This window comes from Pollachius pollachius, assembly GCF_949987615.1.
Source record: "Pollachius pollachius genome assembly, contig: scaffold_253, whole genome shotgun sequence".
Classification (NCBI taxonomy): domain Eukaryota; kingdom Metazoa; phylum Chordata; class Actinopteri; order Gadiformes; family Gadidae; genus Pollachius; species Pollachius pollachius.
In genome coordinates, this window is record NW_027641415.1 from 5565 (window position 1) to 18082 (window position 12518).

The 12518-nt window shown below is 53.0% G+C and overlaps 1 protein-coding gene across 1 annotated transcript; it reads right to left on the reverse strand.

The window, feature by feature from the left end:
* Nucleotides 1-894: 894 nt before the first annotated feature.
* Nucleotides 895-12263, reverse strand: ntf4 (neurotrophin 4; the record flags this gene model as incomplete). The annotated part of the gene is made up of 2 exons (XM_079759238.1): nucleotides 11625-12263; nucleotides 895-2389 (listed from the first exon to the last, which is right to left on the reverse strand). Exon 2 carries the CDS (start codon nucleotides 2368-2370, stop codon nucleotides 895-897), a length of 1476 nt encoding a protein of 491 aa, XP_079615364.1. The 5' UTR covers nucleotides 2371-2389; nucleotides 11625-12263.
* Between the last annotated feature and the right edge of the window lie 255 nt (nucleotides 12264-12518).

The following is a 12518-nucleotide window of genomic DNA, read 5'->3' on the forward strand; positions in this document are numbered from 1 at the left end:
GGGAGGCGCTGTTCCTCTCTGATAAACAGCCGACCAGATGCTGCAATCATCACGGTGAGTTGCACTGCAGTGACCCACGCTCCTCCATCCCCTCCTTCTATAAATACACACTGATATACATAGCTTTCACGTCGATGTATACCGTTCTCTCATATTGTACAAATATAAAGTCAATATATTAATATCAGAGACATACACATGCTTGCATTACTAGTCAATAAAATAACTTACATTATGTAACAGTAACAAAAACGTATAAAAAACAACATTACATAACAGTTAAAAATCATTGTCTTGATATATGATAATCTCTAAAAAATTATATTACTGAGGTTTCCTTGTTTTCTTGTTGCTTTGTAGTCCTGTTGGCAGAGGTGGTGGTGGTGGAGGTGGTGGTGGTGGAGGTGGTGGTGGTGGTGGTGGGGGGTTAGAAGATGAGAGGGTGGTGCAGGAGGCAGGTGGAGGTATATGAATGGTCGTGTCTCATGAGGAAGCTTTCAACACTGAATGAAAGGCAGATTAGTCCAGAATGCGAGAGGGTCCACCGAGATATTTCACAGCCACCCTCTTCCTGTGTCCGTTGTGTGTGTGTCTCCCTCCCTCCCTGTTCCTGTCTTCCACTATCCACCCAATCTCTCTCTCTCCCTCTCTCCCCCTCTAAGTCTCTCTCTCTCACTCTCTCTCTCTCTATGTCTCTCCTCCTCTAAGTCTATCTCTCACTCCCTCTCTTTATGTCTCTCTCTCTCTCACTCACTCACTCACCCACGCACTCTCTCTCCCTTTCTCTCACTCTCTCTCACTGTCTCTCTCACTCACTCACACACGCCCTCTATGTCCCTCACCCTCTCTCTCTCTCCCTCCCCTCCCTCGCTCCCCCTGGGGGCTCTCCCTCCCTCACGCCTTGCCCCCCGCCTGCCGGCCGACCCGTGGCAGCAGAACGCACACGCAGGACGAGTCGATGCGGATCCACCGCCAGCCCATGCGGTTGCTGGCGTCCTTCGCCAGCGCACGGACGAACGAGTGCTTGGCCTTGCACTCGCTCTTCCACTTCTTCTTATCCACGCCCAGGCAGTCGCTGCCGGCCACGCCCAGCCCCAGCCCCGCCTCCGCGCCCGTCGCCCGGGGCGACGAGCCGCGGGACGGCGCGGACGCGGACGCCGGCCCGCCCTGCTGCCGGTCCCCGCGGCGGCAGCGCGTCTCGTAGAAGTACTGCCGCAGCGGGCCGGTGGGCGTCTGGATCACGGGCAGGATGGTGACGGTGCGGCCGTGGTTGTCCACCGCCGTCTTCTTGTTTGTCACCCAAATGTTCTCCGACTCGCACACGGAGCGCTCGCCGCGCCGCAGGTCCGACAGGTCCGAGCGCTTCGTCCGTCGGGCGCCGCCGCCGCCCGCCGCCGCCGCCCAGCTGGGCGACGCCCCCTCGCCGTCCAGGGGGTCGTACCCCGCGGCGCCCTCCCCCTCGGGCAGGGCGCCGCTCTCCAGCATGAGGAGCAGGGGGGGATGGCGGGGCGGGGAGGCCGACGGGCTGAACAGCACCCTGGGGTGGGCGTCCAGGAACAGCTCGTCCACCTCCTGCACGCCGTCCAGAGCCGGCTCCGGCTCGGCCCCGGACCCGGGGCCCGGCCGGACCCTCGTCCCCGGACCCCTCCCCTCTCCCTCGCCCGGCGGGACCCCTGCCCCCGTTTCCGTGGCGACCGGGGTCTCCTCCCCCGGGCTCTGGGGTCCCGCCCCTCTCTTTGGGCCGGTAGCAGGGCTCTCCAGACCCGACTCCGGCACCGGTGAAGGGCCGTCGCGGTTCCCCGCGGTGCCTCCGTCTCTCGAGGCCTGGAGGTTCTCCTTCCGCTGGGAGTCTCTGGCGGCGGCGGCGGCGGCGGCGGTGGCGCCCGGCCGGTAGTCCCGGGTTACCGCCGCGTCCACGGGGGCGTCGGCGTTGTCGCAGCTGAGGTCGGAGGTCCCGCGGGGCTCCCCCTGAGACGGGACCCCCGGGGCGTCCCGGAACGAGCTGCCGTCGGCCCGCTCCTCGTCTCGACCGCCCGCCCCCGTCCTGAGCTCCCCCGGGGGGCCGCGCCCCGGGAGCGTCTCCGAGCTGCGGGGGGTCCGGTGGCCCGCCTCCGGACGGGGGGGCGCGGGGAGGTAGGGGTCCGTTCCATCGGAGCGGTTGTGCGTCGGGGGCGCCGCCAGAGGAGGAGGAGGGAGGGAGCCGCCGCCGCCGCCGCCGCCGCCGCCGCCGCCGCCGCCGCCGCCGCCGCTGCCGTCGTCGTGGCTACCACTGCTGGTCTCCGTCGTCGCGGCGACAATTCTGGTCACAGGGCTGTAAGGGAAGGGCAGGGCCGAGGCGATCACCATGGCAACCAGGGGAAGCCAGTGCATCACTCCCAGGACGTATCAACTGCAGAGGGGGAGAGAGGGAGGAAGAGAGAGCCAGAGGTGAGTACAGACCGGGCGGTGAGAGGCGGAGCATCGTGTGTTGGGAACCAAGTGTCCTCAGAAGTTAAACAAGCACCTCAATAACAATGTTTTTAAGGTGAGACGTTTTATTGGTGGCCCAGAGCACTGCCGTTTAACGTTTATGAGCCCCAGCGTTTTCAACTACCGAGGAATGTCTTAAGAATCTTGGCAAGGGACTCGCGGAAAACTAGGAATGGAGTTGAGCGAGGTCGCCGTGAGAAGCGGTGCGCTGGGTTTTCTGAGCACGCCTCAGCCCGTGAGAGACTGACCTTGAAAGATCTGACACTGACAACCTGCATCATTTATAAACCTGGCACACACTCATGTTCGGAGGATTTGTGTTCTCGGGGTAAAGCGATCGCAGCAGCAGCGACTGTCTCTGTGCTGTTGTGAAATGGAAGATGGGTTTCATAGCAGTGCTCGGTTTCCACAACAAACCTAGCAGCGGGGAGACTTCAATTATCCTTTACGACCGAGGAGATTTCCCATAGCATTGCTACACCAGCAGCTAGCATGGTCCGCGTTGACGACGTGCCTGAGAAGAGCACAACGCAGCTCGACTGACCGATGAAGGGAAAAGGTTTACACTCTGAAACAAACTGGCCTGGATGTCAGCCCGATGTATGCGTGGTCTGGCTGAAGAACTCACAATAGCTTTGAAGTACGCACGCACACAAACATGCACACGGGCAAACACACACACACACACACACACAGGAGAGTGTCTCAACATGATATACGACTGACTCTTGGCTTGACAGCAAAAAACCCCGGTTGCTCCAGGCAACCAGATATTTGCTGCTGTAGTCTCAGGCCTGCCGGTGTTAGACTTCACCTAGCCCCATTACCATCAGGACATGACAGCAACAAGCCAAACTGTATCTGATGAAGAGCAGGCCAAGCACACCCAATTGAACCATTGAACCACCATTGAAACCCATACAACCAGTAATAACCCGTAGAGTGTTGATGTAGATGTTCCAGTTGATGTTCCGATACCATTTTTACCGATCCCTGAACTTGCATATCGGCCGATACAGAGTGTATATACCGATGCAGCCTGTAGCATTGTAACCACTAACAGCACTTGTTCTTATTGAAGGGTTCTCTTATGATTACAGCAATGTACAGTCGGTTCATTCACTGTCGACAACAGAGTACTGGCTGATACCCGATACTACATTTTAGGCAGAATCAGAGGCATTTCCGTTACTATTATCGGTATCTGGAGGACTCTAGTAATAGCCCATCGATAAAGGAATACATAAATGACGTTGAGCCTTGTGCCGTTGACATACGATGCATCGCAGCAGAGCAGGGCCGTAAAGGATCACAGCAGGCCCGCCAACTAGGGCCCCTGCGTGCCAGCGAGCCTTTTGTAAGCGTGTGTGTCGTCGCGGCTGACTCCAGCCCAGGGGAGCCCCTCAGTGACTCCAGACTAGTGACCGAATCTGGGCTCGTCGTCCAGACTTACTAAGCCTTCTCGTCCCAGCGAAGAACACAACTCCCACTGCAGGACGTGAGTTTGTGACACCGAGCGCGCTGCCGCTGGCTCAGGAAGTGGCGTTGCCGTTCATGAGAGGATCAATGGAACACAAGCCTGACACAAGACGAAGGCGTAAGCTGATAATTGCCGCACCGCCCCGGTTTTGAGCTCTGAGAGGTTTGGTGGCGGGTCTGCGACCGGCCCATCCCCTGACTTCGCCGCCTGGCTCTCATTGTGTTGCGCAGCGTGGAAGAACAAGTGATGGGTCCGTGGCCCATTGTGACCATGACCGGGTGAATACCGCGCTCTGTCGAAGAAAAACTCACGCTGGTGCCAGGTTTGTTCCCACAGAGCCAAAAAACAAACATCAGTCATTAGAGACAGACCTTTTTATTCAATTCAGTCCAATTCAGTTCAATACAATTAAATTACATTTAATTGTATTTGTATAGCCCTTGATCACAGTTACAGTCTCGAGGGGCTGAACAGGCCATTTATTTATGACAGTCTCTATGTGAAATTCCCTCATCCCCCCTCACACACACGCACACACACACACACACACACACACACACACACACACTTGCACACAAGCCCCCCTGAATCAGCAGGAGGCCCTGATTCAGTCAACTCCAACACAGGAATCCAAACAGCAGATGAAAAACACAAAGTTATCTGTACTCCCCCCCTCCCCCCCACCCTGCTGACTCCTCTGCCGATGAGTAGTTTGTTAAAAATGTTCAATGCCTCATGCCCCCCCCCCCCCCCCCAACCACTCAAACACACACACACACACACTAATACACACGCACACACACACACACACACACACACACAAAGCGTACCGTTGCACCACCATTGTACCGGTCGGTCCGGTACCGCGCGATGGTACCGGAACCATTCGTCACGTCGCGCTGAACACGCGTGACGTGCTCTGAGGGGAAGGGGGCGGGCTCCAGGAACCGAGTTAAACTAGGAGGAATGCGTAGAATGCGACTGATGCGGCTAAACTGGGGAGGTTCCCTCCTCTCTGCCCGGTGGCGCTACAGCACACAGTCACCCGGGACGGCAACAGCGCAAGGCTGCGTGCCTCTCTTTATCTCGCTGTGGGCGTGTGTGTGTGTGTGTGTGTGTGTTTACAGGTAACTCTAGCTGTCCTGTACGTGGCAGAATGCGAACACATAGCACGCATGTCAAGTGTTACGGGGCGAAGGCTCGCCGTGCTGCCGAACCGCGGGATTAACAGCCTTTGTGTGTGCAGGTGGATGAGGGGTGGAGTGGCTGGGGGAAGTTATGCGTTCACCTGTGCATGTGTGTTGGTGTGCACGCATGTGTGTGTATGTGCACTATACGTCCGTGCAAACACAAGTCTGCCACTGTGTGATGTATGTGTTTGTGTGTGTGTGTGTGTTTGCGCGTGTGGGTGAGCAGGCATGTGTGTGTGTGTGTGCACGTACGTCCATGCATACACACAATGGCAGACGCAAGTCTGCCACTGTGTGTATGTGTGTAAGGATGTGTGTGTGTGTGTCTGTGTGTATGTGTGTGTAAGGATGTATGTTTTGTGTATATGCCCTTGTTTGTATGTTCCTGCGTGAGAGCCAATGTGCATGCCACTGTGTGTGTGTGTGTGTGTGTGTGGGTGTACGCGGGTGCCTGTGTGTCTGTGTGTGCGTCTGCGTGAGTCTGTTTGTGTGTGTGTGTGAGCGAGGGGGTAATTCCGTGACAAGTGATGAACCCAACATGGCCGCGCGGGGTACATTTTAAGCTACTGAAGCAGCGACGTATCTCAGAGTGTAGGTGACACATCCCTCACACACCAAGCTCTGTGGATGACGTCATGGCTCAACTGGCTTCCTGTTTGCCTTGACTCACACTGAGCCAGGCCCTGCCAACGCAAGCTCCCTGTTATATGTAAAGCACCCTTAAGTGCTATTGTATCATAACAACTGTCTCGTGTGCGCGTGTGTGTGTGTGTGTGTGTGTGTGTTTAAATCAGAGCATGACATGCGACACATGTTCTGCAGTATCTCATCCGTGACAACACACCCGTCCCATACCAAGAGAGAAACGCACTTCTATGAGAACACACACACACGCTCAGTGTGCGACTTTAGTTCTCTGCGCATTAGGGTTGGGCTGTTTTCCGATAAAACGGTAAATCACTGGCAAATTATGACGGCGTCTGTGTCAATACTTTCTCAAAATATCGTAATAAGTGCTTCTTTTTCATAGAATTTCTCTGACTGCCACTGAACCGTGCCGGGTTCACCCTAACCACTCGCTGCTGAGGAGAGTTTGAGCTGAATACGTCAGCCAATCAGGGGGGAATCTGATCTGACGTCAGCCAATCAGGGGGGAATCTGATCTGACGTCAGCCAATCAGGGGGGAATCTGATCTGACGTCAGCCAACAATCACAGCCATCAATGGGATGTGCTTGAGCCCGAGCCGATGATGGTGAAGGCTCTAAAATGGCACTACCGCCGGGAGTTCCTACTGTGAGTGGCTTCAGTCCGATTGCGGACATTCAGAGTAGAATATGATTAAGATTGGAAAAGTGTCTTAGTCACTGAAACACAAGCAACATGCTGGACGCCTATTGCGTGTGTCAGATGCTAAAGGAAGAATTAATGAATGACCTTTAGCTTACATTGAATCTGATTTGTTGACTCTTAATCCTCAATTGAATAGCAGACTCAATCCCCTGTTTTTTCTTTCCCCTCATAGCATTCTCGATGGCATTATTGTTGATGCGTGTGCAAAGCTTAGGTTGTATAAATATTGATGAAAGCGATGTACAAAGTGCGTATGATTCTAACTCCATGACCTTGAAAAGCACGAAAGATATGCGCCAATGAGCAAGGTCAAATCATGACTCAAACTAAATCGTCATTCATTGAGAATATTGAGAAAGGCCATTTTTATACAGGATGAACCCGTAAACCTTGATTTTCTGGGTAGAGGTTTTAACGGTTTTAAAAATGGATGTTGCCAAACCCTAGCGTGTGCCATGAAACACTTGAAATATTACGTATAATACTAATAGTGAATTAAAGTCTTAAACCACCTTTCAACAGGACCCAGGTAGCATGACATGTGGGAGAATTAAAGAGATATGCTGTGGTACAATAAGTCTCTCGGCGTGTGGGTCGGTGTGTGTGTTTGTGTGTCTATGTGTGTGTGAGTGCGTGTGTGTGTCTATGTGTGTGTGAGTGCACGTGTGTGTATGTCTATGTGTTTGAGTGTGTGTGTGTGTGTGTGTGTGTGTGTGTGTCTATGTAGGTGAGTGAGTGTGTGTGTACGTGTATGCGTGTACTTGTGGAAATTTGTGAGTCAAGCGATTTGACTGGCTTCAGCCCTGTGTTTAACGAGAAACACTCGGCACGCTTTATTGCAATTAAAACAGCCCTGCAGTGGTCTTAAGCTGCTTTCACACCGCCGCGCGGCAACAGATTTCCCCCTACCGCTCAGCTTTCCCCGTGTTGAAACTTTCGGCGGCAGCGGTAGCGGCCGCTTTTGAAAGCGCCCGGCGCTTCGCACCGCCGCGCTGAACCCTCCGGCAGCGAGGCGGTTATGAGGGCGGTTGCCGCGCGGCGGTGTGCGAGCACCTTTAATCTCACTGGACAGCCAGGAACACACAAAAAGATATACATTATGTATGTGTGTTGTATATGTGCGCTTACACTGGTGTGTGTGTGTGTGTGTGTGTGTGTGTGTGTGTGTACATGCACGCGACTGTGTATGTGTGTGAGCATAACTTTGTAGGTGTGTGTGTGTGTGTGTGTGTGTGTGTGTGTGTGTGTGTGTGTGTGTGTGCGCGTGTGTGTGAGAGGAAGAGAACATGTGTGTACGCGTGTGTAATGTATGTGTGGGGGGTGGGTCGTGTTAGTTTGTTAGTGTGTGTACATGAGTGTGTGCGTGTGTACATGTGTCAGTACGTGTGGGTTAGTGTTAGTGTGCGTGTGTATGTACATGTGTGTATGTCTGTGTGTACGTGTGTGTGTGTGTGTGTGTGTGTGTGTACATGTCTGTACATGCGTGTGTACATGTGTCTGTATGTGAGGGTTAGTGTTAGTGTAGGTGTGTGTATGTACATGTGTGTGTGTGTGTGTCTGTGTGTGTGTGTGTGTGTGTGTGTGTGCGTGTGCACGCCTGGCGCGAGTGCAGCAGACCGGTGGAGCCCGGCCGTGGCCCCCGGCCGTGGCCCCCCGTCGGCCAGCAGCCACGCGCGGCCCCCGGTATCAATGGCCTCAGTGTGGCGCGACAGTGACAGCACTTCATCACCACGCTCCATTTGCTGCAATGACACGCGTCATTTACCAGGGCCCGCCCCAGCCAGGCACCCCCCCAGCCCCCGGCACCAAGCACACAAACAGCCAGAGGAAACGTGCCGCTGCCAGGGGAACGAGAACAGGAAGTACCCTGTCGCTCGGCACTGAAACAACAGGTCTTTATGGGGCACGGTGAACCCCTCCTCACCGTGGCCCGGGGGGGGGGGGCAGTGGCACTCAAAGTGCGGTACCCTAGGGGTACCGCAGGGGTACTGCAGGGGGTACTCAGAAAAAAAAAAAAGATAAAGGAAGTCATTATTTTTTCAATTCTGAAAGCTAGACAAATCGAGAAAACGGATAACAAGTTACAACCCTTTTAAGGTTTATGCTTTCACTGCCAAATTTGGCAGAAGAACCAGTAATTGTTCTTGGCACTGTTTTTGGCACTGCCAAATAGAACACATTGGTGAGCTACGCCTCAAAACTAGTGCTCACACTGCTACGGTCAAACACGACTCGACCGGTAAACACTACAGCCAGAACGTTGAGTTAAAGACCATCAGAGTGAAGACGTGGTGAATGTCGCGTTGAACAGTGACTGCTCCGCGTTGAAGTTGCGGTCGCCTTTAAAAAGGGTACAAGAATCCCACAAATGCATTCTGTGGTCCACAATCTCGTGGCAGCCGCCATTACTGCGGTGACAGGTCACGTGACTCGGCTTCTGCTGCTGCCTGCTGACACTAGGCAGCGCCCACAGTCCCTGGTGAAGTAACATTCATCAGTGACTATCTTCAGGATAGCTTGGAATGATAACCCCGCCCCCAACCCATTTAATCAGTATTATTGGGAACAAAGTCCCAGTAATACTGTTAACGTCTTACGAATATGAACAAAGTCTGTTGATATTCCCGGTGCCCCTCTGGCGAAACACATTGTCCTCTACCCTACAGGGACTCTGTGTACATTTACATTTACAATCAGGGCGTTTAGCAGACGCTTTTATCCAAACGTGACTTTCATTAAGTACATTTGTCAGAAGGAAGAGAAAACAACAATATATGTCTGTCGGTACATTAAGGATGTTCATAGAACCAAGTGCCAAGCACGAACAAACTAGGTGAACCCATTCCCCATATACAACAAAGATAGCTAGGATGGTACACAATGCCAAGCAGTATTTTTTATGTGCAAGGCCGTACAACATACAATAATTGCGTACATTATGTACAGTGGATGTTCTCAGAAAGGGGCCGCACTCCTTGAAGTAAAGGCTTGGATGTTTCCCCTTCCCGTTCAGTTTGGTCCCAAAGTGGATGTTGGCCACTACTGTCGATGCAGCTCAGAACTGCACATGTAACCGCACTTCAAGACATCAGTGTCACTAATGTGTAACTAGCGTGACGGTAAACAGTGAAGCTGACGGTAGGAAAAGGCTCACTTCTCAGCGCGGCTGGCATTCAAAGGTCCGCCTAGTGCAGGGAAACGCCGCCGCAGTAACGGCGACTTGTTCTACCTCCGGTTCTCCCCCGGGACGTTTGCGCGCAGTGACGCATTTTTAGTTTCCTCTCACTGAACACATGACCGATAAGTAAGGTTGTTCCCCGGCTCCAGGGTGCCTTCCAGGAACATCCGCAGTGCACCCGGGCCACCCAGCTAATCCGTAGCCATGGGGGGGCCCTGTCTGCACACGCTGCCCCCCTCCCAGCTAGCAGCACCCAACCAAAGTCACTTTTGGTGTGAAATCGAGCACTCACACACAAAACACGGCTCTCAGACTCCTGTAGCTGGGGGGTGCTGTCTACCAAAGAGGGTGAAGATTTGGACGGATAAGAGTGAGTGTTTGTGTGCACCTTGTTGCATGCATGTGTGTGTGTACGTGAGTGTGTGTGTGTGTGTGTTTCTAATCATGTGTGTGTTTGTGTGGGCCTGTTTGCATGCATGTGTGTGTAAGTGTGTGTGTGTGTGTCTGTGTGTGTAATCATGCAATCATGTGTGTGTGCGTGCCTGGTTGCATGCATGCATGCATGTGTAATAATAATCGTGTGTGTGTAGTCGTGGGTGGGAGGTGGGGGGCAGGGAGAAAACAGATGCTGTTTGCAGCAGTAACACACCTGGTCGCTGCTCCTGATCTCCGTTTAACAAATAACCCATCAGGAGAGCGCAGTGCCAGGAAACTGTCTCACTAGGAGACTAATAGGTTTCTCTGTGTGTGCGCGTGTGTGTGTGTGTGTGTCTGTGTGTCTGTGTGTGTGTGTGTTTAGCATTCTGTAGCATCTTATCCTAGCTTTCTTTGTTGAATACGATATATTGCTGTTTCTCTTTCTTCTGACAAATATACATATTGTAAGTGGCTTTGGATAAAAGCGTCTGATAAATGTCGTGTGTGTGTGTGTGTGTGTGTGTGCGTGCGTGTGTGTGTGTGTGTGTGTGTGTGTGTGTGCGTGTGTGTGTGCGCTAGTGTACATAACACACGCAACACACATTGACCTCATGCAGTCCAGAACAGCGTCTGATCTGAGGTCTCTGGTCCGAAAGAAGGAGATCACTCGTCACTGTAGTTGGCCTCTGTTTGTCCGACCTGGACACGGCCTTAATACATGATGACAGCAGGGGCATGGGCAAAGTGTGGTGTGCGGCGAGGGAAACACAAACAGGTAAATGTTTGTCTTCCTCTCTCTCTTCACCACGTCCCCTCCCCTTCGATCTCTCTCTCTCTCTCTCTCTCTCTCTCTCTCTCTCTCTCTCTCTCTCTCTCACCACTTCCCCTCCCCTTCGATCTCTCTCTCTCTCTCTCTCTCTCTCTCTCTCTCTCTCTCTCTCTCTCTCTCTCTCTCTCTCTCTCTCTCCTGATCTGTTTTCACAACCGAGCCTGGCCTTCTCCAGCTATCCAACTTTCTATCCATCTGTCTCACTGTCTATATATCTATCTCTATATATCTGTCTAGATCTATCTATCGATCTATCAGTCTATCTCAAATTAAATGGTCCAAACACAACGCATACTAACGCACGCAGTCGAGTCCAGAGACCAAATGATCCATAGCCTCCATGCGGAGAGAGAGCGGTAATAACTCAATCAAAACCGCTCTCCTTATGGCTGAACACACGCTGAGCCGATAAACACTTGGTGGGTGAATAATAACACACTCATAACGAGGCCAGCGCCTATAAACCCCCACCACGTTAACAGGCCTGTATTAACTATTAACTATGATCACGGCTATTAAGAAGCGGTCTGCTGGTTACGCAGAGCAATCTGTTCGATCATCGAACTTCCCGATGATCATGACTTACGTGTCTGTTCGACCCAACGTTACACAAAATGCGGGCGAAACGTGTGAGGCGTCAGGTAAAGCAGTTGTGAGTGAGTGCGTGTCCGAGTGTGTGAGTCCATGCGTTAGGAGTCGAGTCCCGTACCGTTTAGGTGAGATCCGGACCGCGCGTCCTTCCAGCTGAAACCACATGGATCAGGGAGTCCGGTCGCCAGTGGACACAGCAAACCAAAAAAAAGTTAGAGAAACACTTCGGGGATCAGTCGGAGCAGAACTTCAGACGCTTAGTCCGCTCGGCTGATCGCACGCGTCGGTGTCGCGTGGTGGGCGGATAGTCCGGGTAGACATGGTGGGGTTCCGAGCTCGACCAAAACTCACTGCTGGAGACGCCGAGAGTGCGAACCCTCTCCTGGAGAAACCAAGCGGTGTGTGGCCCGCATATCGGACCAGGCCCTGCGGTTCAGTTGAAGGAGGAATCAGCCAGTGTCGTCGCGGTGGTAGTCCAGGAGAGAAGGGGTGTGTAGGTCTGAGTCGCCCGGTGGGTAGACGTACACAGCCCTGGTTGATCAGAGGAGCTGGCCGAGGGCTTTACGTGGTCTCCAGGCCGCCTGTACAGCCGATCTCCTCCCGTGCTCCTCCAGTACCTCCAGACGCTCACTGAAGATAAAACAGCGCTCTGTTGTTTTTTTTTCCAACTTTTTTTTTCTAAAGTTGTGAGGTAGTCTCAACTTGGTCGTCGAAACCAAACTAGAACTATTTTTAAATGTGTCAATCAAAAATACAAAACAAAACTATAATACAGCGTAAAAAAAAAAGGAGCGTTATTGTAGAGACTTTTTTTTTTATGTAAAAAAAACAAACAAGGAAAGTTTGTTAAGTTTTGACTCAGACGTAAGTGGGGTCCGAGGGGTCTGAGCGGTCCAGCTGCTCTAATGGTTTAGGGAAGTCAGGCAGGGATGTGCGTGCCTGGGTCACCTTTACCTCCTCCTGCTCCTCCGCAGACCCACCCCGCCTTATGAGAGCTGTTCACATGCAGGCC